The 25,651-nt window shown below is 44.7% G+C and overlaps 1 protein-coding gene and 1 long non-coding RNA gene across 3 annotated transcripts in view; one reads left to right on the top strand and one right to left on the bottom strand.

The window, feature by feature from the left end:
• The first annotated feature begins 2,846 nt into the window (after positions 1-2,846).
• LOC140199384 (kelch-like protein 38) lies at positions 2,847-24,449 on the top strand. Of its 2 annotated transcripts, none has more exons than XM_072261379.1 (5): positions 2,847-2,935; positions 6,714-6,883; positions 8,877-10,233; positions 19,474-19,579; positions 23,343-24,449. In XM_072261379.1, exons 3-5 carry the CDS (start codon positions 8,878-8,880, stop codon positions 23,630-23,632), a joined length of 1,752 nt encoding a protein of 583 aa, XP_072117480.1. In that variant the 5' UTR covers positions 2,847-2,935; positions 6,714-6,883; position 8,877; the 3' UTR covers positions 23,633-24,449. The 2 variants fall into 2 exon arrangements, with proteins under 2 accessions (XP_072117480.1, XP_072117489.1); XM_072261388.1 differs by having other exon boundaries at positions 2,857-2,935; positions 6,739-6,883.
• The window catches only part of LOC140199390 (uncharacterized), a 40,087-nt gene continuing 25,413 nt past the window's right edge, over positions 10,978-25,651 (bottom strand). Inside the window, exons 2-4 of the long non-coding RNA XR_011886410.1 lie at positions 15,456-15,914; positions 12,594-12,817; positions 10,978-11,495 (exon numbers count right to left, since the gene is read on the bottom strand). This is a non-coding gene — a long non-coding RNA (uncharacterized lncRNA). The remainder of the gene's footprint in view (positions 11,496-12,593; positions 12,818-15,455; positions 15,915-25,651) is intronic.

The following is a 25,651-nucleotide window of genomic DNA, read 5'->3' as shown; positions in this document are numbered from 1 at the left end:
CTACTAACCACTGAATTCCTTTTAGCTGGAACTAACCTTACCTCTGGCCATGGAGAACAACAGTCCTTACACACAGTGGGTACAGTGTACAATGGAGGCATAAATTAAAGCAGCATGAAATCAGCCCTTCTGCCTAACACATTCATACTGAACACGAGGAAATCTGCAGACGCTGGAAATTCAAGCAACACACACAAAAAGTGCTGCTGAACGCAGCAGGCCAGGCTGCATCTATAGGAAGAGGTACAGTCAAGGTTTTGGGCCGAGGCCCTTCATCAGGACGAAGAAGGGTCTTGGCCCGAAACGTCAACTGTACCTCTTCCTATAGATGCGGCCTGGCCTGCTGCGTTCACCAGCATTTTTGTGTGTGTGTTATATTCATACTGACCAAGGTGCCTATCTAGGCTAATACCACCTGCCAGTATTTAACCTATATCCCTCTAAATCTTTCCTATCCATGTTCTTATCCAAATGTCTTTTAAATGACTTCATTGTACCCAGCTCAACTACTTCCTCCAGTAGCTCATTCCTTAAATGTACCACCCTCTGCATGAGGAAGTTGCACTGCCCCCTCCCCCAGGTCCCCCTAAATCTTTTCTCTCTCACCTTAACCCTATGCCCCAGAGATTCCCTTCCCTTACAGAAAATGCATTCACCTGATCTAAGCCTCTCATGATTTTATTCACCTCTGTAAGGCCATCCCTCACTCTCTTGCGTTCCAAGAAATAAAGTCTTAGCCTACCCAACCTCTCCCTGTAACCCAGGCCCTCAAGTCCTGGTAACATTCTCCTCAATCTTCTTTGCACACTTTCCAGCTTCATGACATTGTTCCTGTAAGACTGGTACTAAATCTGTAGACAATACTCCAGCTGCTGCCTCTCCAGTGTCTCCTGTAACTGAAACATCATGTCCCAGCCCTTAGCCTCAGTGCACTGACCGATGAAGTCCAGTGTGCCAAATGCCTTTTCACCACCTTCAGTGAACTATGTACTTGTACTTCCAGGTCCCCCTGTTCTGCAACACTCCTCGGGCTCTGCCATTAACTGGTTTGGCTTCCCAATTGCAGCACCTCACTCTTATCGGCATTAAGCACTGTTTGCCAATCCTCAGCCCACTTACCCAGCTGATTAAGACTCCTCTGTAATTTTCAACATCTATTTTAGGTATTGTCCACAAACATATGAACCATTCTCATCCAAGTTGTTCATGTGAGTAACAAGCATCAAAGGTCCCAGAACTGACCCCTTTGGCACACCACCAGTGACAGGGCTCTTGTTTGAGTAACACCCTTCTGACATCATCTTCTGCTTCCTGCATTCAAGCCAAAAATGAATCCTGTTATCATGTGCTCCACGGATCCCTTGTGATCTAACCTGCCTGATTAGCCGACCATGAGAATGGTGAGGGACGGAGCACTACCTGTGTGGTTGTACGGACTCAATAAGTTGGCCTGGAGAAACATACACTCCGCTAAACACACAAAATCTTGAGCAAAATGCTCAAAAAATACAGGAGGAACTCAGCAGGTCAGGCAGCATCTATGGAGGAAAATGGACAGTCAACATCTTAGGCCGAGGCCCTTCCTTAGCACACCCATGGATGCAACAGCAGGAAGCTAAAAACTGTTTTGCCTGTGGGCCACCTCTATCAGTTCTCGAGGCCAGGTTGTGGAGATGACGAGGAGGTTGGTGGAGATGGACAGTAATGTCTAGTGGCTGTGGGAGTTTGGGAGTGAGAAGGATGGGATCTTGGGTAGTCATTTCAAGGTTTGAACAGGGAGGGAAAGGCACTTGGAGACACGGATCTTCATTAGGGTGTGGGGAGAGGGAGGGCTCTCGAGGAGCATGAGGTTGTATGCTTGGCAGTGAAAAGTTTGAGAGGTCAGTGGGTATTTTTGTACCTCACTCTGGAGAAAAAGAAACCTTTTTCTGCATAACTTGATGATAACTTCGCCTCCACCATTTCACCCCCAAATCATTTTTGAGATCAGTGATGCCAAAGTTAAAGGGGACAGGTTGCAGTCTACAGAGACCATCGTACTGTGTAATTCCTGATATGGAGGCTTCTTTACAGAGTTGCACTCTCTGGAATTTTGAAACTTAAATAATGATTTGATTGATGATATTAAGGGGAATTGCAATGAGGATAATGCAGATAGGCGGCATTTTTGCTGACTTGGATTTTGAATGGCGTAATGTTCAAAATTCAAAGCCAGAGCTCTCAGGACAAAAGCAGTGGAGGGGAAAATTTGAAGCCAGCTCCACATATCTCTGTCAGACAATTATTTTCAAATCTGAGCTTGACAGAACTGTGCTAGCCAAAGATGGTAAGGGATAAAGGGAAAGGTGATTATATGGAGTTATCTCATCATTTTGCCGCAATGTCAGTCAATGGCAGAAAAGGCTCAATTGTCTGAACAGACTTCTCCCATTTCATTCTTCCCTGGAAATAATCAACAAGTCAGTCAGCTTCTGTAGAGAAAGAGAGATGTAGTCATTGCCATTGAAAGTCTAAGTGTATTTCTCTCTTTACAGGTACTGTCTGATCGGCTGAGTATTTTCAGATTCTCCTCTTTTTATTTCATCTGCATTTTTCTTTTGGCTTCTGTGACTCCGTGTTTACTGGCCAAAAGAGCTCAGATAGAAATAGCTCTCAAAACAGGGTTGGGATATCAGTTGGGTTTGACAATCCTTTCTGTCTAATACTGCATATAAATAATTCATTGTCTGGGCAGATTGGAGGTGCCTTTCCCTCACTATTATGATCATATGTTAATATTGCGTAATTGAGAGATGCAGCACAGAAACACACCCTTCGGCCAATCGTTTGCACAATCAAGCACACATTAATAGTAATCCTACTTTTTAAAAACGTTTCTGACATTCTCATCATGAGCAGCACGGATATGGTGAATGCACACAATCTTTTTTCCAAGGTAAGGGAATCAGAAATTAGAGGGCATAAGTTTAAGAATGACTTACTGAGGGACATAAGAGTGGGAGGTTATGTTGTTTTTGTTGCTGAGTGCTTGCTTATGAGCCAGATACTAGCTGCAAGTTAGATTGAATCGGGACCCCAAGGCACCAGGAAAGAAATTGGTTTTCGAACCATTTTTAAATGCCGCACAGTAACACCCTTTGAGCTTCTCAATCCGTTGCTATTTGTGTCTTTCATCCAATTTAAATCCTGCCCGGCTGAAACAAAAATCACACAAGCTAACTCCCACCCTCCTCCCCCCATTGACTCCCAATGGACTGCCAGCCGCCTTGCGAAAGTAGCTAACGTAATTGAGGACCCCTCCCACATCGGTCATTCTCTCGTCTCCTCTCTCCCGTTGGGAGGAAATTACAAAAGTTTGAGACTCAAGGACTCAAGACAGCTTCTATGCCACTGGCATTAGACTCTTGAACAGACCTCTCATCCGCTAAACAATGAACTCGTGATCTTTCAACCCACGTCAGATTCAGATTCATAAGTACAGTGACATGTGGTGTTTGCGTTAACAACCAACACAATCTGAGGACTTCATCATGGCCCCTTGCACTTTGTTTACTAGCACTGAACTTCTCTGTAATTGCTACACTGCATTCTGCATTTTGTTTCTTTTTTTACTATCTTAACTAAATATGTATGCCATGATCTGTCCAGATCGCATGCAAAACAATGATGTTTTACTGTGTCCACTGTGTAGCATTAATAAGCCAACAGCAGAAATGCCCAGATGTGGAGTCAAAACAAATATATAGAAAATGGATGAACTAGTTCTCTAAAAAAAAACAATGTGTCAGGTTGAATAAAATAAAGAATCACCCCTTTTAATTCACTAAGCAGCATAGCACGGGACGTGATCTCTACCAGACCTTTACTGAGTCACCCTCTGCTGGAGGGAATGGGTTTACCACAAAGTTATTCAGCCCCGGGAAAGCCAGCCAACTGTTGTTGTTGACAATCAAATTGTGACGTGGATCAGAGCCAAAGGACTCTTTAGTGACCAACGGTCTATATGTGGGTCAACTGCAGTACAGGGTACAGAGTGACTGATGGTATTTTCCATGATGTCTCCTCTGCTCGGCTGGGCTGTGGCCAAGACAAACAGTTTCCTGGCACTGGGACCACACAAACACACTTCCACCCCAAAGAACAAGTGGTACAATATTTAACCAGCGAGCGACTGGTTTGGGAAGATAGTCTAGCTGTTAGAAATAAATCAGAAGTAACAGTGATATCTCAGAAGAAAATGGCCTCCTCCTGCTCCTTTGCTTCTGTTTGGAAATCATATGATGCCACTATTATTTGCCGAAGAGCAGGAAATCCTACCAGTTGTAATGGCTCTTCAGCTGCTTTATCCAAAGCTCTGCTCTGTTGACATGTGCCAACACGTATTGCTACCCTTCATCTCCTTTTCCCTTCCACAGGAAGTTAACCAAACCAGGACCCAATGCGCAACGTTTTCCCAGTACTATCCCGGGTTCAGCTCCCGCTGCTGATTCGATCTCATGGGTTTTGCCCACTCATTGGGGTAGATTTAGCACAGTGTGAGAATCTATAGAGTACCACAGCCCAGAAACAGGCCCTTCTGTCCATCCAGTCTCTGTTGAACCATTTATCTGCCTAGTCCCATCCACCCAGACCTGGACCATAACTGTCCATATCCCACCTATATATATACCTACCCAAATTTCTCTTAAATACTGAAATCAAACCTGCATCCTCTACTTTCACTGGCAGCCCACCATCCTCTGAGTGAAGGAGTTTCCCCTCAGGTTCCCCTTATATATTTCACCTTCCAGCCTTAACCTAAGATCTCTTGCTCTAGTCTCACCCACCTCAGTGGAAAAAGCCTGCTTGCAGTTACTCTGTCTATACCCCTCATAATTTTGCATACCTCTACCAAATCAGTCCTCATTCTTCTACACTCCAGGGAATGAAGTCCTGACCCATTCAACCTTTCCCTGTAACTCAAGTCCTCAATTCCCAGAAACATCCTTGTTGATATCTTTCCAGCAGGTAGGTAAGCAGAGCAGCGAATGAGACTCTAAATCAGGCCTCGTCAACATCTTATATAACTTCAACATAACACCCCGTCTCCTGTACTCAATGCCTCTGGCACTCCAGCAGAGGTGCCTCCATTCGGATGAGATTATTTAAAGGGATAACGTTTGCCATTCAAGATGCTTCCAGAGCCATGGAGTAATACAACATGGAAACAGGACCTTTGACCTAGTCCGACCATGCTAACCAAGATCCCGTTCTAAACTAGTCCCGTTTACTCATGTTTGGTCCATGTTCCTCAAATGCTTCAGTGGTCTGACCCTTTCCTATGCATGTACATCCAAACGCATTTTGTTTGTTTAATGGTACCCAGCCCTCCCAGATTACCTGGTAGCTTGTTTCATAAATGCAGTACCCTCTTGCCCCCCAAATCCCTTTGAAACTTTGCAACACACACAAAATGCTGGAGGAACTCAGCCGGCCAGGCAGCATCTATGGAAAAGAGTAGAGTCGACGTTTCAGGCCGAGACCCTTCATCAGGGACTGGAAAGAAGATGAGAAGTCAGAGAAAGAGGGTGGGGGGAGGGGAGGAAGAAGTACAAAGTGACAGGTGATCAGGGAAACCAGGAGAGGGGTAAGGGGTGAAGTAAAGAGCCTGGAAGTTGGTTGGAGAAAGAAATAAAGGGCTGGAGAAGGGGGAGATCTGATAGGAGAGGGGAGAAGAACATGGAAGAAAAGGAAGGAGGAAGAGCACCGGAGGGCGGTGATAGGCAGGTAAGGAAATAATATGAGAGAGGGAAATGGGAATGGGGAATGGTGAATTGGGGGGCAATTACTGGAAGTTCGGGCAAAAAATCTTCCCCTCTCATCTTAAAGCTCTGCCCTCTAGTTTTTGATTCTCTTTCTCTGGGTGTATTCATCCTTTCTATGCCCCACATGACCTTTTACACCTCTACTAGCTCACCACTCCGTCTCCTACACTCTGACGAATAAAGTCCTAGCGTGCCAAACCATTCCCCCTGCCCCCGACTATAATTCAGCCCCTCAAGAACCTGGCAACATCAGAGGGTGGCGAGTATGTGGAATGAGGAAATGATAGAAATGGGTACAACTACACAATTTAAAAGACAACTGGACAGGTACATAGATGAAAAGGGTTTAGAAGGATTTTGGCTAGCTGCTGGCAAATGGGACCAGCTCAGGCAGACATTTTGGTTGGCATGAACAAGCTGGGCTGAAGAATCTTTTTCTGTGAGGTGTGATGCTGTAATGCTGTTGCAGTAATCTGTGGGATTGATCTCCTGTCCAGCAGCAACTTATCAGAACATACAATGGTTAAGAGAAGCAACCCATAGCGAAAACAAGGTTAAATTTTGAAGTTTGAGTAGAAACTCCGGTTTGGGGAAATTAATCCAGGTTTGGTACTAGATCAATCAATCCTTTCTGGATGTGTCCCAAGCTTAGAGTAGATGGAGATGGACCCTTCAAAGGCTGAAAATATCAGACCACCCTGCCTCAGAGGAGACATCAAAACATTGCATGTCTTATCTTACCACTAGCACAAACAAGTGCGATGTCACATGTGCTGTTAGTTGAAAGTGTATGCTGGTCTATTAATAGTCTCGGAATGTAAGTAATGTTTTGTGTCTGAGAGCTGATCTAAATACAAGTTTCAAAGCAAGGCTGTCTACTTATTAACAAATCTGGAATCATTAATTCAGGGAAGTTTTACTGAACCCACCACAGAAAGGCCTTTACATTCTTCTGCTGCATTTGTACCTTTGAGCACCACTGTCAGACAACATCAAACCAGCAAAGAAGGTGTAAAGAGAAAAATTCAATGCTATTAACCCTGGAAGGAACCCTGGACATCATTAACCCTGGAAGTCAGGTAATTTAATAATCTTCAAGAAATGTGTAAGCACGTCAAAACTCGCTCCGTGTGTCTTTCTTCAAGCTCATAACCTTTTGATCTTTGCCAATTCGTTTGAAAATAACGTTGACTCACCGATGTTATTGGGGAATAGGATTCTTTTATGTAGGAGGTAAGATTCCTTGACTAATTGTTCCTTTCACATGAGGTGATGTGTTTGCACCTTCAACCTTTCCAACGAACAAAGTATCCTTCTTTGTTCAAGTTCTGATTTCCCTAGGGAATTAGGGTGCCCCTTGTAGTGTTTTGGGAAGGAATAGGTTGCGAGGTAAGGAACAGGGTTGAAAATTGGGCTGGGACACGTTTGGGCAAATGTTATTGAAATGTGATAATGATTCCTTCACATTCTATGTCTCAGCAGTGCAATCTTGAGTATTTTCTCTTTGTTGCTGACATTGAGGGGCTTTACTGGGACCCAGTGTCTACGTGGTGTTCGTAAGCTTGGAGAAGAAAAAATGAATGAGCCTACTATCAGGTCAATTTGACCTCGTGCCTGAAAGGCACTAATTTCTGAAGTGTCACTTAGTTACTGGGCAACAGATATAACTGACCTAAATGCCATTACCATTGTTCAAGAGAAGGTGTAGAGGGATATGGCCCAAACGTGGACAAACAGGACCAGTTATGATGGGCATCTTGGGTGGTATGGACCAGCTGAGTCAAACGACCCGTTTCTATAACCAGGAAATCATTTCACCTCATAGGACAAACAGAAAAATAATTTAGCTCTGGAACTAGAAGGTACGATAACCAACCCAGTCAAATTGTTCAAGTTGAATGAGGTACACTGGCTGATCAGAAACCAGAACTCAACACACCAAACCAGTTAATTTCTTCCCATGGTTTTGAACACTTTTTTGTTCTTCTCTGGGACCAGTGACAACTAGAAGGTAAATCATTTCAGTTCTGGGGATTGGATGTCCCTTGAAACAATGAAATTTATTGTCCATCCCCAATTACCTCTGGGGTCACATTGGTTGATCTGGGGTCACATATTGGCCAGACAAGATAAAGACAGCAGATACTCACCTCTGAAGTACATTAGTTTTCTTGATGATCCAGCAACTTCATGGTTGTCACTGCTGAAATGTACTTTGTTTTATTGGTTCAATTTAAATTTACCGACTGCTGTAATTGGGACTTAAACTCAATGGTGTCACCCCTGGCTGCTAGAGCAATAGCTGTTGTGCCCCAGTTTCCAGTGTAATAACTTTGCAAGAGAAGTGTATGTTTTTTTTTGGGGGGGTGAGTGTTTCATGCCTGAGTTTCCTTGACAACTGGAGGCTCTCCTGGCATTAACACATGCTACTAGCGCTCACCATGTCTAGATTGGAGCAGAATGTCTAACCTGGACACGTCTCACCACAGAGGTTAAAGCTACCCTTCAAGTAACCCTACATCCCTTCCTTTTCCAGCAAAGCCTTGTAAATGTTACTCCTTCAGTCATCTCCCATTTGAAAATCCACACAGAATCTGTTTTCATTCTCCTTTCAGGCAAAGTGTTCTAGATTACAACTTAGTGCATAGTGGTGACTTAGCACATCCCACAATTTTTTTTGTTAATTATGTTTTTTTCTGCTAATTATCTTTCACAAATAGGCTATAAAATTCAAGACTTCAGCCAACTAAGCCAAACAGCATCAAATATTTGTAAAACAAGTGAAACTCTCCAGAGCAGGGGTTCCCAACCTTTTTGATGCCATGGATCCCTACCATTAACTAGGGGTCTGTGGATCCCAGGTTAGGAACCCCTGATCGAGAATGTTTTGCTATCCATAATCAACCCACATCCTTGAACTTTGTTGTTGGTGTGGATTCATTTAGAGAATGTTCACATTATTAATTCTTCCTGAAGCAAGCTGGAAACAAATGGATAAAGTACGCCATAAAATTTCTGCTGAAAAAGATCTGGGTTACCTTTCATGTCTCATTTTTTTTTGTTGTTTTACAGCATGAATGAACCTACAGTTCTTCACAGCTCATTTCAGTTCAAAGAAATGGACCTGTCTCACCAATTATTGAAACAGCTGAATACACTACGTCATGAAGAGACCTTGACTGATGTAATACTCTGTGCTGGGGGGAAAGAACTGCCTTGTCATCGAAGTGTCCTGGCGTCCAGTAGTCCCTACTTCTGGGCTATGTTTTGTCACAACTTTAGAGAAAGTTTCCTCAGGCGGATCCACCTGTTGGGGATCGATGGGGACATTCTGGCTCTGCTTGTGGATTATGTGTATACAGGGGAAATTACCATAAATGCGGCAAACGTTTTCTATTTGATGGAAGCGTCTGCTGTTTACCAATACCCCAACGTGCTTGAGGCTTGCTCGACATACTTGCAAAGTCAGTTAACCGCTGACAACTGCCTTGGCATGGTAAGGCTTGCACAAGTGTTCAACTGCAGGAGCCTGGAGAGACGGGCGAAGAAAATGGCTCTGGAGCACTTCCTGGAGGTGGCAACTACGGAGGAGCTGAAGGAGCTCTCCTGCACTGAGCTGGCGGGCTACCTCGGGGACGATGAACTCCGCGCCGAAGAAGAGCAGGTATTTGACACCCTGTCCGCCTGGATCAGTCACGACCCAAAGACCCGGCAGCACCATGCACATGAGCTCCTCGAGAAGGTGCGGCTCCAGTATGTCCACCCCACTTACCTCTTTCACTTCATCGCCAACAACCCCTTCATCCAAGGTTCACCCGTTTGCAGGGGCATCTTGGAGTCAGCCCTCAGGCTGCTATTTTCTTTGAGCCCTGCAAGCAGCCCCAACAGTACACCCTTGATGCACTTACCACGTCGGTGTGCTTCCCAGGAGTTCCTTGTCACCATTGGAGGTAGGAAGAGCAACCAAGAGACCACGAGAGAGGTTTTCTTGTATAATTATATGGACCAGCAATGGCGCGCCCTCTCAAAGCTCCCTGTACATCTTTATAAAGCTTCTTGCGTTTGCTTACACAGGAACGTGTACGTCCTTGGAGGACTGATCATTAGTAACAAGAAAAGAACTGCGAGTGCAAGAGTTTATAGTTTCTCCTTTAAGATGAACCACTGGCGGACCGAGAAAGACATGCCTTTTCCCTGTTATTCCCATCAGACCCTCGCGCACGTGAATTATATTTTCTCTCTGGGAGGAATCGGGCCCAGTCAAGAGATACTGGACACACTGCACAGGTACGACAGCGTTTTCGGAATCTGGGAAAGAATGGCCCCGATGCCCGTTGCTATGCTGCACCCAGCTACCGCTGCTGTCAATCAACGCCTCTACGTTTTTGGCGGGGAAGATGTGGGCCGGAATGCTGCTCGCCTGATACAGGTATGTCTGTCAGATCTGTTCTCCATTGGTTGATTGTGTTAGGAGAAGGGGAGGTGACACAACACACATTTAACCATGTTTAAGTGTAAGGTACGTGGATAGGTAGGTTTTAGAGGAACTTGGACCAAATTTGGGTGGATGGGACTAGCTGTGAAGGGATCTTGGTAGGGATGGACCAGGGGCCTGTTTCTGTGGTGTACGACCCTAAGTCTCTACAATAAGTTGGTGACGCCTTGTGCCATCTGACTATCCCATGGTGTTTAGCCTCCTCCACAAACTTGAGGACATCCAAAACTCTGCTCACTACTTGCCCTCATTCCCCCCCCCCCACCACCCCATGCCCTAATCATCCCACAAGACCATGCACACTGGCTCACACTAGCTCCTAGTTTAGGCCTCAGTTTAAAAATTCTTATCATTTTGACTTTAAAAACCCTCCACCCCCTCTTACCACCCACCATGACCTCTGAGCTTTCTGCACTCTTCCAATTTTGCAGCTGATTATCCCCAGATTCAGTCACCACTGGCAGCCGTACCTTCACCTGTCGAAGTCCCTAGCTCTGGAACTCCCTCCCTGGACCTCCCCACCTTTCACTCCAGCCTGCTCTTTGCCAAGTTTTTGGTCACCTGCTTTTAAGTTCCCCTGATGAGCTCAGTATTAAACTTTGCTAATGTTCGCGTAAATAGGCTGGGGAAAGTTTGACCATTCTAAAAACACAATAGTTGTTACTGTTATGCTTTTGATTTATTAGAAGTCATTAAACGCACAGAATTCTGGCAGCCTTAAATCCAGCTACTCAATAATGCAGCTAATCAGACAGTACAAAGCAAAAACATCAAAAAGTTTTATGCAAGGTTAGCTCTTGTGAGGCTGAAATTGCTCTATTAATCTGATTTTTTTTGTGCTATAAGCAAGTTAGTGTTGCTGGATGACCACCAGCAAGGATTTAGGATGACTACGCCAGGATGATTTGGCCTGGATTGAATACAAGCTCTCAGAAGTGGCTAAAGTAGTGGAAAACATTAATCGCCGTCTCTCTTAATGATTGTTACCTTTGAAGATTAATGTCTACCCAGGCTGTTAAACCAAGACGCAATCCATTAACTGAACATTAGCAGATGGTGTCATCAAACCCAGGACACAAGACAGCAGAGTAAAATAATCAATAAATAATGTGATCGTAAATGATTGAGATCAAGCGTTCAAGGTGATAAATCCTGAGCAACGTTTCGTTCAGGTATTATGAATAGCCGACAGTTTTCTGAAAAAAAAAACGGTAAATAATTTATCTGCTGTGAATTAAGTGACTCAAACTGCAAATAATTGAAAGGCAAACTCACCACAATATCCCCATAATACTGCTCACTGATCAAAGGATAACTGAAACTGTTACATCCATTCAGTTACATGATATAGCTCAAGTTGCAGACAGCCCTCCAGTATTTCTTGGACTTCCACTGTACACAGTGGCCACTCAGCCCACTGTGGACTTACCAATTAGACCCAATCTCCGTTAAGCCCTACACATTCCCCATTTTATGGTATTTCATCCAATTTCCCCTTTGAAACTTCCAGTAAACCTGCTTCCTTCACCCTTTCAGGTAGCACATCCCACGTTCACTCACAACATCAACAATAATGCTTTTCCTCATGCCTTGGGAGTTTTCCTACTTATGTTGCCCTGGTTACTCATCTAGAAACCAGATCTTTATTTAACCTATCGAAACATTGCATAATATTGAACACCCCAATTAAATTTCACATTGGCCATCTCCGTACAAACCTCAACCGCAGTTTCTGCACCTTATCGAAGTTCCTCATCCCTTAGATAAATCTCCATTGCACTGCCTCAAGGTCCTAAAGTCATTGCCTAAATCTGGACACAGATATAATTCTGAAAGTTATACAATAATTCAGCATGAAGAAAGTACCTTTGCCCCAACCCATCCATACTGACCAAGATGCCAATCTAAGCTAGACACATTTTCCCAACTTGGGTCCACATTCCTTACATCTTTCCTGTCCATGTTCTTGTCCAGATGTCTTTTAGATGTTGTTATTGTACAAGGTCAACCACTTCCTCTGTCACCCCCTTCCATATACATACCAGCCTCTGCATGAAGAGAAAACACGCCATTGTCTGCAGATGCTGGAAATCCGAGCAACACACACAAAGTGCTGGAGGAACTCAGTAGGCCAGGCAGCATCTACGGAAAAGAGTAAATGGTCAGCGTTTCAGTTCATCAGTCCTGATGAAGACCCTTGGCCCGAAATGTTGACAGCCTGACCTGATGAGCTCCTCCAGCATTTTGTGTGTGTTGCTCTGCATGAAGAAGTTGCCTCTCTTTTCCCCTCTCACCTTAAACCCATGTCCTTGAATTTCTGATTTCCTTTCCCTGAGGGGAATCTCAGGGTTCAGTCAATGATTTCGCCACACTGTAATATCCTCCTTATTTTTATTTATTCATTCAGGGGACCAGATGTTGCCAGCAACGCCAGCATTTGCTGTCCATCCCTAAGTAGTCCTCAGCAAGGAGACATCCATTTTGATCATCCATCTGGATGGGTCAGCAGCACAAGGAGCTGGTGGACAATAGTAAACCAATGGAGTTAAAACAATCACGATCATTATTACTAATGCTAGCATTTTAACCAGATTTATTTAATGAATCATCACATTCTCCATCTGCCTATGGGTAACCACTGCAGCAGGAAAGAAGTGGGCCACAGACAGAGGTAAATTATTCTTACATAGAACCAAAAGCACGAAATAAAACTAATTATCAAATTCCCCAGCAATCAAGCTCTTGCCTTTTGACACACCGAATACCAACTAGATCAGTAACTTAAGCTCAGTGTTTTCAGCTCAGCTGTGTTGGTGTTAGTACTGCACCCCAAGATTCCTCTCACACTGACCTGTCCCACCCATCTCCTCATCTCTCCGTTCCTCAAGCATTTCTCCAACTACCCCTTAAAAAAAATCACCTCAACTCCTCCCGGAGAGAGTGAGCCCCAAATTCTTATCACTCACTGGGTAAAAGTGTTTCTCTTCAATTCCCAACTGGATGTAATTGTGACTCTCATATAGTCGTGACTCCATGTTTTTGGATTTCCCTGTTAGTGGAAGCATTGGCACAGAGATCCTCGCTCGGCCATATGTGCCAAGTATGTGACAACACCCCCCCCAACCCCCGACCTTTGGTGTTGACTGTGTGTGGAGACTGCAGATTGTGACTGTATGGGTTTCGTCCCACATTCCACAGACATGCAGGTAAATTATCCCTAGTGTTGATTGGTGGGGAGGAAAGTCAGGAGGAGGTTAATGGGCATGAGAGAGAATGAGCTGCAGAGTTACAGGGAAGTAAGAGGGGGAGTGGGATTGACAAAGTTGTACTTTTAGGAGCCGGCGTAGAGGCAATTAACTAAATACCCTCACTCCGTGTCAGATTAACCCTGTGACAATCAAACAATCAATAGGTTTCAATAGGTGCATTTAATGTCAGAGAAATGTATACAATAGACATCCTGAAATTCTCTTTCTTCGCGAACATCCACGAAAACAGAGGAGTGCCCCAAAGAATGAATGACAGTTAAAATGTTAGAACCCTAAAGCTCCCCCAACTGCCCCTCCCAAGCACAATCAGCAGCAAAGCAATGGCCACCACCCCCACCACCACACCAGCAAAAAGCATCAGCACCCTGCACCCCCCCCCCCGTGGATTGGAGGGTAGCTAATGTTATCCCACTTTTTAAGAAAGGAGGGAGGGAGAAAACAGAGAATTATAGACCAGTTAGTCTGACATCAGTGGTGGGGAAGATGCTGAAGTCAATTATAAAGGATGAAATAGTGGCATATTTGGATAGCAGTAACAGGATCGGTCCGAGTCAGCATGGATTTACGAAGGGGAAATCATGCTTGACTTATCTTCTGGAATTTTTGAGAATGTGACTATGAAAATGGACATGGGAAAGCCAGTGGATGTAGTGTACCTGGACTTTCAGAAAGCCTTTGATAAGGTCCCACATAGGAGATTAGTGGGCAAAATTGGAGCACATGGTATTGGGGGTAGGGTACTGACATGGATAGAAAATTGGTTGGCAGACAGGAAACAAAGAGTAGGGATTAACGGGTCCTTTTCAGAATGGTAGGCAGTGACTAGTTGGGTACTGCAAGGCTTGGTGCTGGGACCACGGCTATTTACAATATACATTAATGATTTAGATGAAGGTGTTAAAAGTAGCATTAGCAAATTTGCAGATGACACAAAGCTGGGTGGCAGTGTGAAATGTGAGGAGGATGTTATGAGAATGCAGGGTGAGTGGGCAGATGTATGGCAGATGCAGTTTAATGTGGGTAAATGTGAGGTTATCCACTTTGGTGGCAAGAACAGGAAGGCAGATTACTATCTGAATGGTGTCAAGTTAGGAAAAGGGGGAGTACAACGAGATCTAGGTGTCCTTGTTCATCAGTCACTGAAAGTAAGCATGCAGGTACAGCAGGCAGTGAAGAAAGCTAATGGCATGTTGGCCTTCATAACAAGGGGAATTGAGTATAGGAGCAAAGAGGTCCTTCTGCAGTTGTACAGGGCCCTGGTGAGACCACACCTGGAGTACTGTGTGCAGTTTTGGTCTCCAAATTTGAGAAAGGACATTCTTGCTATTGAGGGAGTGCAGCGTAGGTTCACGAGGTTAATTCCCGGGATGGCGGGACTGTCATATGTTGAAAGGTTGGAGCGACTGAGCTTGTATACACTAGAAGGATGAGAGGGGATCTGATTGAAACATATAAGATTATTAAGGGATTGGACACGCTAGAGGCAGGAAACATATTCCTGATGTTGAGGGAGTCCAGAACCAGAGATCACAGTTTAAGAATAAGGGGTAGACCATTTAGAACGGAGTTGAGGAAAAACTTTTTCACCCAGAGAGTTGTGGATCTGTGGAATGCTCTGCCTCAGAAGGCAGTGGAGGCCAATTCTCTGGATGCTTTCAAGAAAGAGTTAGATAGAGCTCTTAAAGATAGCGGAGTCAAGGGATAAGGGGAGAAGGCAGGAAAAGAGTACTGATTGTGGATGATCAGCCATGATCACAGTGAATGGCGGTGCTGGCTCGAAGGGCCGAATGGCCTACTCTTGCACCTATTGTCTATCGAGCACTCAAGAGTGCAGCAGAGCATCAATAAAGACACAGACTTGCACTACCCCAAAGACTACACATTCACCTGGTAATTTGACATAACACAGGCTCGCTCTCTCCCTAAAAAGGAAAAAAGAGATGTCCCCATTTCACAGCGAGAGGGGAGACACAACAAAACGACTTGCTGATTTATGGAGTTAAAAGTCTGTTGCATTGCTTTTTCCGAGCTCTGTACCCAAAGAGCTTGGGTCTCTGGGCACACAGCCAGCAGCCAGCTTGCCGCTTTCGATCTTCCGTGTACTCCCACGACACATCAGGCAGCAGCACTGGCCTTGAATCTGCCAAGAACCGAAGTCAGCACGTAACTCCAAGTCAGGGTCTTCAAAAGAACATTGAAAGGGAAAAAAAGTGATATCAAAGATAGAAATAGAGCTGTTTCCGAAGCTGCAGACAAAGGAGTCGCTCTTAGGTGCCATCATCCTCCTAAGTTCCAATAACCAGCATCTGGGAGTACAGAAACCATCCACCACTACGACTTCCTTGTCTGAAAGTACAAACAAGGTTAATTACTTTGAGAGTATAGAACCGCACTGCATAGGAACAGGCTCTTCCCCCACAACGTTGTGCCAAACTAAGTAAGCTGAGTTCTCGACCCAAAACGTCGACCGTTCATTCAGTTCATTCAGCTGCCCGACCCGCTGAGTTCCTCCAACATTTTGTGTGTGTGTGTGTTGCTCTAGATTTCCAACATCTGCAGACTTTCTTGCCTGATTAAACTAAACTGTTCCGGCTGCGATTGGTCCATATCCCTCCATTCTCTGCATATTCCTGTGCCTATCTAAAAGACTCTTCGACGTGAGCTATCACATCTGCCTCCACCACCAACACTCCCCGCCCCCCCCCCAGCAGTGCATTCCAGGCACTCCGTATGAAAAAAATTGTCCTGCACATCTCTTTCCCTCTGTTGGACATTTTAGTCCAGGGAAAAAAATACAGGCTGCCTGTTCTATCTATACCTCTCATGATCTTATAAACTTCTGAACCTCCCTGTACATGGACAACATCACCGTCTTCTGCTCGGATCTAAGGTCAGTTTGCAGATTGATCAGCACCAGTGACCAGCTTGAGTCGGCATCAGCGGCCAGAGTTAACCGCACAAAGGTTGAGGCCCCGCTCTTCAGCAACTGGCCCAACTGATCCAGGGTCCCCTTCACTGTCAGGTCTGGTTACGTGCAGGTGCCGGGGGTCTGGTGCACGGGGGCCAAGGTGTGCGACAAAAATTGTGACTGGAGCAGACTGGGGGCGGGGGGGGGGGGGGGACTCTTGTGTGCGACTGCATCAGACTGTGCGTGGAATCTAATGTGTGGGCAGCAAGTACCTATCTGCCCCTAGTGTTGTGAAGGATAGATCTGGCCCCATTTCCATACAACGTCCCTTTTAGCTGGATGTTGCCGTACTACCTATCCTTGATGGAAAAATTCTTCTGGCCCCACACCTTTGACCACAAGTCCATCAGGCAGTGGTCAGCACAGAACATCCTGCAGGCACGGCAGGAGAAGGACTCGATGGACACAGTGGGGTGCTTCCCTGAGCAAACTGTCCAGACTATCCCCAGAATGCCTCACCGCCAGGCCTCACCAGCAGGAAGCAAGCTCTTGCCTGGCTGGTGGTGAGATGGGCCTTCTCACTCATAACATCAGAACATCACTCCCAGGGCGCCTGCCTGCAGGATGACTGTCGTGAGGAACAGAGAGTAACTCACTTCTTTTTAGGCTGTGTGTTTGCAAAAAAGATGTGCAGAAAGATGAAAGAGCCTGCGTTCAACAAACACAACATGCTGGAGGAACTCAGCAGGCCAGGCAGCATCTATGGAAAAGAGTACAGTCGATGTTTCAGGCCGAAACCCTTCAGCAGGACTGGAGAAAAAAAAGCTGAGGAGTAGATTTAAAAGGTGGTGGAGGGGAGAGAGAAACACCAGGTGATGGGTGAAACCTGGAGGGGGAGGGATGAAGTAAAGAGCTGGGAAGTAGATAGGTGAAAGAGACAGAAGGCCACTGAAGAAAGAAAAAGGGAGGAGGAGCACCAGAGGGAGGCGATGGGTGGGCAAGGAGATAAGGTGAGAGAGGGAAAGGGGGTTGGGAAATGATGAAGGGGGGCAGCATTACCAGAAGTTTGAGAAATCGATGTTCGTACAATCAGTTTGGAGGCTACCCAAATGGAACATAAGGTGTTGTCTCTCCAACCTTAGTGTGGCCTCATCACGACAATGGAGGAGGCCATGGATGGACATATCGGATTGGAAATGGGAAGTGGAATTAAAATGGGTGGCCACAGGGAGTACTGGGTGACACAAATCAGCATCTGCAGATTTTCTCTTGTTTGTGGAAGAGGCTGCGTTGCAGTTCATCCCAAGCAGATACGTGGCAGGGGACTCTCTGGCCTATGGGCTGCTTCCCAGGGACACACTCAAAGAGAAGCATCAAATGCTGCTGACAGAGCATCATCTCGGTGACAGACGCCCTTTGGTCTGCCTGCGCATGGAGATGTCCATGGGAAAGTGTTACTGACTGGTGCATTCCGATCTGCTGAGGGGCACACTGAAGCTTGGTGTAGCCACCACACAGACTTAGTGGGGAAGGAGCCCAGTGTAAGGGTTATTCGCCTGCTGGAGAGGGAGGGAGGGGCTGGGTTGAGGGAGGAAGCCCCTCTGTAATTATTGTAACAGTATACCACTGGCGGCGGCGCTATTGACGTGTATGAATGTAATAGAACAGTCCAAAAAGCATTGAATAGGAATTTAAGGAATGAAAAGGCAGTTAACAGTTTATTCCTGTAAATAATTTTTATTATGAATGAAGTTTATTTTGTTCAAAAAAAGGATAAACCTCTGTCAGGTCTTCCCTCAGCTTCTGCTGCTCCAGAGAAAACAACACTACTTTGTCTGATCCCTCCATGCTCTCTGATCCAGGCAGTGTCCTGGTAAACCTCTTCTGGACCCTCTCCAAGCTCTCCAAATCCTTCCTGTGGTGGGCAACCGGAACTCAATACAATATTCCAGATCTATTTGGAGAATTATGAGCAGTTCTCAGAAAAGATATGCTGGCATTGAAGAGAGTCTACAGGAGGTTCAGGGGAATGATTCCTGGAGTGAAAGGGTTAACATATGAGGAGCGTTTGATGACTTTAGGCCTATAGTCACTGGAGTTTAGAAGAATGGGGGGGTGGGGGAATCTCATTGAAACCTATTGAATATTGAAAGGCCTAGATAGAGTGAATATTGAGAGGATGTTTCCTATAGTACGACAGTCTAGCACCAAAGGGGACAGCCTTGGAATAGGATGTCCCTCTACAACAGAGATGAGGAGGAATTTTCTTAGCTAGAGGGTGGTGAATCTGTGGAATTCATTGCCATGGATGTCTGTGGAGGCCAACTCATTGGGCATATTTAAAGCAGAGGTTCATTGGTTCTTGATTAGTAAGGGCACCAAAGGTTATGGGGTGAAGGCAGGAGAATGTGATTGAGAGGGATGGCCTAATTCTGCTCCTTTGTCTTATGGTGCTATGGCTTAATGTATCCTAACCGGAGTTTTATAAAGTTGCAACATATCACAGTCTCTCAAACAATCTTTTCAAAACCCTGTAAAGTTCTCTGAACATCCCTGCTCAGATTTCTCTTTTCTACACTGGTCCTCCAACAAGGTTCTGTTCCTGAGAACTGATTGGAACCTAAACCGTTTGCAAGTCAGAAATATAGTTGCCAGGCGATATATTCAAGTAAAAATACAGGGCACCAAGGTCAATGTGCAGTTAAACAAGGACATCTAATTCAACTATTCAAATTTCTCTGCAAGGTGCAATGCTGTAGCCATGGATGAAGTTGCCTGCTGTCTTACAGGAGCCAGCAAATCCATCCCACCAGAATCCCAAATGGTCACCTGTGTGTACATAAGATGGAGAAGAATGTAGTCAATATTTTCAGATTCTTCACCCTGCTTATAATGCAGCCAGATTCACTTTATGTGACAGTGGGGTTAAACCTGCAGCAAGATTTGGGCAGAGAGCCTAATTGTAACATTTGTTTTCAATTCTGTAATACGATTCAGGTTTACAACATAGCTCGGAACATATGGTTCAGAATGGAGACAAGAATGGTGAAGAACATCTGTGGTCCTGCAGCTGTGGTTGGGGACAGGATCATTATCATAGGAGGTAGGTTGCAATTCATTGCAATAATAGTCAGGAGTATTTGTCCTGAGCAGACACAACTTAATGAGGCAGGGAGGAGTGGGTCCCAGGAGGTGAATATTTTTCTCCTTCAGTTCCATGTCTCAGTACTGGTTTATTATTGTCATCTGTACTCAAATACGCTGAAAAGTTTGTCTTGCATACTAAGTCCGTGCAGGTTAAATCGTCACACAGTACAGGGTAAAACAATAACTACGCAGAGGAAGTGTAAAAACTACCAAAAGAGTTTTACGAGACCATGGATCTGTGCCTGGAAAGTCTTCACTCTCCAGGGCGCAGGCCTGGGCAAGGTTGTATGGAAGACCAGCAGTTGCCCATACTGCAAGTCTCCCCTCTCCACAGCACCAATGTTGTCCAAGGGAAGGGCATTAGGACCCATACAGCTTGGCACCAGTGTTGTCACAGAGCACTGTGTGATTAAGTGAAAGCTCAAGGACACAACACGTTCCCTCGGCTGGGGCTCGAACCCACGACCTTCAGGTCGTTAGTCCAGTGCCTTAACCACTTGGCCACGTGCACCAAAAGAGTACTGTGCATGTAAACAATGAAGTGCAAGATCACAGCAAAGTCGATTGTGGGGCCAAGAGTTCATCTTATCATACAAGAGCTCCATTCAAGAGTTTGAGGACAGTGGGATGGAAGCTGTCCTTGAGCCTGCTGCTAACTGCTTTCAGGCTTTTGTATCTTCTGCCTGAAAGGAGATGCAAGAAGAGAAGATGTCCAGGGTGGTAGTGTCTTTGATTATGCTGGTTAATTTATTGAGGCTGTGAGAAGTATAGGCAGAGTCCATGGAGGGGAGGCTGGTTCCCGTGATGTGTTGAGCTGTGTTCACAACTCCCTGCAGTCTCTTGCAGTCACGTGCAGAGCAGTTGCCATACCGAACCATTGTGTAACCAGGCAGAATGGTGCATCAATAAAAACTGGTAAACTGTACAGCCCACTCCTGTGCTTGTCTTGGGAACAGTCCAGCAAACGCAATGCACGATACAGACCAGACAAGAAATACTGAGACCAACAATCATCCTCCTTCCCTGTTTATTACGAATAGAGAAATGTACAGAATGTGGAAGGATTCTGTGTGAATTAAGTCAAGTAATATATGGAAGGGGAACTACATTGATGGAAAGGACAATTGGATTAAGGAAGAGTTAGATAAAAATCAGAAATAAAAAGTTAAAAGAAAATAAATTAGTCATTGTAAACCTCTGTTGGAGTAATTTACAGCTTGACAAATGAAACCCCGTAGATTCACTGAGTCCCTTTTTGAACCAAGTAGTTGAATGATATTCAGGGAATACTCCAAAGGATCATTGATATTCACCTTAACATTGTGTGTTTACTTGGTATTTATGGTGCAATTTCATGAAACTGACAAGGAGTATGAAGTTGACAGCTTGAGACTAATTACAGAGAACCACGTCCTACCTACATTTTAAACAAGAGTAAGGGAGATGCCCATGATGCCTTGGCCAATAGTTATCCTTTGACCAACATCACTAGAACAGATGAACAGTTCTGGGAGCTTGCTTATTGCAGAATAGCTGCTGCACATCCTACATTAAAACAGACCACACTCAAAAAAGTTCCTATTTGACTGTGAAGCAATTATCTGATAGTGGTGAAATGTGTTATAAAAATACAAGTTCCTATTTTCTTAACAAAATAAAACACTGAAGCTCAAGGCATGGTTGGTTGCATCTGTGGGCTAGGAAACAGTTAGTATTTCATGTTAATGACCTTTTATCAGAACTGGGAAAGGCTGTAAATGTCGTTTTGAGTAGAAAAACTGTGAGCATATGCATCAGTGTTTAAAATTGTTAGAAGTCCAAGCGTAGATTTCTCAAAGAGCACAGAAACAGGTTTTTCCATCCATCGTTTCTGTGCTAACCATCGAGCAGTAACCCTAGCACTTGATCCATAGCCTCCATTCCTTGGTGATTCAAGTGCTCATGAATCAAACTCATCTCAGTGATGGAGGGTCTGAATTTTAGGGAAAGAGAGTTTCCCTGGTTTGACTTGAAACCAAGATAAATTACTGATTGAAGCTTTGATTCAGGTTGCTTGAGATAGAAGTAAGCTTTCCTGGTTTGGAAATAAGGTTAAGAACAAGGGCTTAGAAATTTTGGTGCTTAATACAACTGTTTTTGTGCACTATACTTTGTAATGCAGGACTGACCAAGCACTCTATGAGTTAACAATCTGGTTGGATGAACTCAGCAGGACGTGCTGCAGTGCTTTATGTCTCTGTTCTATGAACTAACTTTGACTAACCTTCCAAGGATCCTAGTTCAAATCCCATCAGGCCAGCTGACAATCTGATGTTTTTACACAATCTGATCTGTAAGTGACTCCAGACCCAAAGCAACATGGTTGGCTCGTAAACATCCTCACAAGCCACCCTGTTCAGAGGTAATAAACGCTATCATTACAGATAATGTCTATATCTCAAGAAAATGGATTTTAAAAAGTAAATTGCAGTGTTCCTTTTGGATTCTGTGACCCACTCATGCACTGGTGTGGTTAGGCGGGCACCTGGCGTTCCATTGCATTGAGGGTGCTTTCCTGTCGCACCATAGCATGGGCTGTGACAGGTGCAGTACAACCACTCTCGAGGAAGCCTGTGAGAGGTCTGTTTCCAGCCCATGAGGTCCACACATGAGACCCTCATTTTAATAAATAAGTTTATTAACATGCACTTCTACAGCTGCTAATCCCTCATGCCCCAAAACATCAGAAACAGGTTTATTATCACCAGCATGTGTCATGAAATTTGTTAACTTAGCAGGAGCAGTTTAATGCAATGCATAATATAGAAGAAAAAAAACAAAAATCAATCAATCAATCAATTACAGTATATGTATATTGAATAGATTAACAATTGTGCCAAAACTGATATAATTTAGATTTTAAAAGTGAGGTAGTGCTCATGGGTTCAATGTCCATTTAGGAATTGGATGGCAGAGGGGAAGAAGCTGTTCCTGAATCGCTGAGTGTGTGCCTGAATACATCCAACATCAGCCCCACTTATCCTTGCCCATCTAGACCTGACTTGATCTCTCCATAGAGGACATCCCCACATGTTCACAGCCATGGACCATGCTTGCTCACAATCACCTCTACCTTTCCAAACTAACTGCCACCTGATCTGCCCTTGCCCCTACCCCCATGACTCCTTAGTCTCCCTGCAGCAGTGAGGCCTGGCAGCTCACTGTCTATGCCCTTTTATTATGTCTTTATCAATGAGAGGATACTCAGATAGGACCTCCCAAACCTCCAACCTCCACCATAAGTAGGACAAGGGCAGCAAACAATCTGAACACTCCCCTCCAAATCACACACCACTCCTTCATGGTCTCTGGTCTAAATCCTGGAACTTTCCCCCAACAGCATTGTAGGACTGCCTTTACCAAAATGACTGCTGTGGTTCAAGAAGGCGTTCGCCACTACCCTCACAAGGGGTAAATAGGAGCAATAATTGCCAGTGCAGTCCAGCTCCTTTAAACAACATAACAGAAAGCACTGGAGAAAATGCCACTTGCATTCACTGACTCAGTTCTGATGACAGCTCCTGAACCTGAACTGTTAACTCTGATACTGCACCCACGGATGCTAGCTGGCCTGCAGGGCATTTCCAGAATTTCATGTTTCTAGTTCAGATTTCCACCATTTGCAGCGTTTGCACCTGAGAATGATGGTTTTGTTGTAAGTCTGCTTGTTACTCTTTCAGGATACACAAGGAGAACGATTGCCTTTGACACAAAGAGCAGCCAGTTTATAAAATGTGCTGATCTGAAAGAGAGGAAGATGCATCATGGAGCCACAGTTGTAAACAATAAAGTCTATGTTACCGGAGGCCGATACATCACTTCTGACCACACCATCGAAGACTGTGATGCCTTTGACTGCTATGACCCAGAGACAGATAGCTGGACATCTGAAGGAAGCCTCCCACACAAGCTCTTTGACCACGGATGTCTAACACTGCAAAGCATTTCCTACAAACCCAGCACACTGTGAGTTTTGTAACAGAGCATCACAGCGACTGTTTCAGGCAGGAGAAGACCGTTCCAGTTGTCCATGTGTGGTATGCCATCTTTGATATGGGTCTGTCACCTTCCTCTCAAAACCCAGTGTATCTTCTTCTTCCCCTGACATATCAGGAAGTGAGTTCACTTTCTTACCACACTTCATGCAAAGTAATCTCTCCTTCACTTCCAGCTCTCCCTGTCAATTATCAACTGTCGCTACTTAAATTCTGACCACAGAAGAAGGGATTAATCGGTGAAGAATGCGTTGACTGCTAAGGCTCAACGAGGGTATTGCAACACACAGAAAATGCTGGTGGAACTCAGCAGGCCAGGCAGCATCTGTGGAAAAAAGTACAGTCGATGTTTCGGGCCTGCTGAGTTCCTCCAGCATTTTGTGTGTGTTGCTCGGATTTCCAGCACCTGCAGATTTTCTCTTGTTAAGGGTATTGCATTACAGTTCTGTTGACTGTAAACAGTAATTTGCAATTGGTTTACTCCTGCTGCATGCATTGAGATACAGCGAAAATCTTTATTTTGCATCCTGCATGCCATTGTCGTGGAGTTTCAGATTTGTGAATCACTGGGAACTCTTCTGGGGAAGGTATGACCTGGATGGTTTACATGTGAACTCAAGGGGGACCAACATCCTTGCAGGCAAGTTTTCTAGAGCTGTTAGTGTTACGTATTCACGTCTATTTTGACCCTTATGGATTGCTGTCAAGCTTCCCTGTGTGTTATGTACTGAACGTAATGTGAGAGGGCATTCTGAGCAGATGCAAAATAAACAGCAGCATATTTGTTCCTCACCTCTCCGTCTCTTGTGTGTGTTATTCACAGCCACCCGGATCCCTAGTACCACCAACGTAACAAATGACCATGAGGTGACAAGTCCTCACGTGATATTTGTTGGGTTTTTTTTCCCTTTGGCAAGAAAAGTCCATGTGCAACACTGGCGGTGTACTGCTGTGTAATGTGGGTGAGCGAAAAGAAACCGGCCACAGGACGTGTGGCGAGCGAAGAATCTGATGGGAGAGAATGAGAAGGTGACGGTTAAATAAAACAAATAAGAGAGGGAGAGAGAGATGGATAAGACTAGTTAATTTTTCTGGAAGGTGATTGTGTTTGAAAATGGTGAGAATGTTTGGAAGTACGGGGCCATATGACAAAACGACAGAGCAATGGAGTTCATATACATAAAGATTTGAATATTTTGTGCTGGCAAATTAAATTTCAGATGATATTCATGTTCTAGCTTTTCTGACTGTGATGGGTGCAAATGCGTTTAATTTATTATGCAGTCTAGTGCACCCTGTTCAGCCTGGCTGTAAACATTATGAGGCCATAGTTAAAGGCTTGAAGGACCACTGTTCACCTAAACCTTTGACTACTGCTGAGAGGTTTAGGTTTCATAAAAGGAATCACAGGAAGGTGAGTCTATTTCACAGTTTGTAGAGGTGATGAAGCAATTGTCTGAACACTGTGATTTTGGGCAGTCGTTGAATGACACATTATGTAATAGACTTGTATGTGGTCTGTGTCGTGAGGCAATTCAGAAATATTTGCTTACAGAAGACAGACTAACATTACAGAAGGCAATGGCAGATAAAGAAGCAGACCTATTAAGCATCTTCCCAGGTTCGTAAAGTTCCTACTGACTTTCAGAATAAGACACCTATTTGCGGGAAAACTGGACATTCAACAAAATAATGCTTGGATAAGGATTTAGATTGGCAAAACTGTGGCAAAAAGGGATACATTGAATGTGCCTATAAAAAAGACACTGTTGAAAAGAAAAATAACTTTTGGGGGAAAAAAAAGATACATGCGAGCAAGATGGAACATACTGAGGGAGGACTGAGCGTCTCTCTGTGGTTGAAGAAGCTTTGCGTGTTTTATCTGTTTCAGGACTCAAAGATGGCTATTGGGTGGCCCCCTGGTTGGACAGGGCCACAGTGAGGGTGCAGATGGACACAGGTGCTGCAGTATCACTGGAGTCTGAGGCAGATTA

The sequence above is a fragment of the Mobula birostris genome, chromosome 1 (genome assembly GCF_030028105.1).
Source record: "Mobula birostris isolate sMobBir1 chromosome 1, sMobBir1.hap1, whole genome shotgun sequence".
Classification (NCBI taxonomy): Eukaryota; Metazoa; Chordata; class Chondrichthyes; order Myliobatiformes; family Myliobatidae; genus Mobula; species Mobula birostris.
Note: the sequence above shows the minus strand (reverse complement) of the source record. Positions and strands in the feature narration are given on the sequence as shown.

Coding starts and splice junctions, on each gene's coding strand:
- LOC140199384 (XM_072261379.1), top strand. CDS start 8,878: ATGAATGAACCTACAGTTCTTCACAGCTCATTTCAGTTCAAAGAAATG. Junction 10,234..19,473: donor ATGCTGCTCGCCTGATACAG/GTATGTCTGTCA, acceptor AATACGATTCAG/GTTTACAACATAGCTCGGAA. Junction 19,580..23,342: donor CAGGATCATTATCATAGGAG/GTAGGTTGCAAT, acceptor TTACTCTTTCAG/GATACACAAGGAGAACGATT.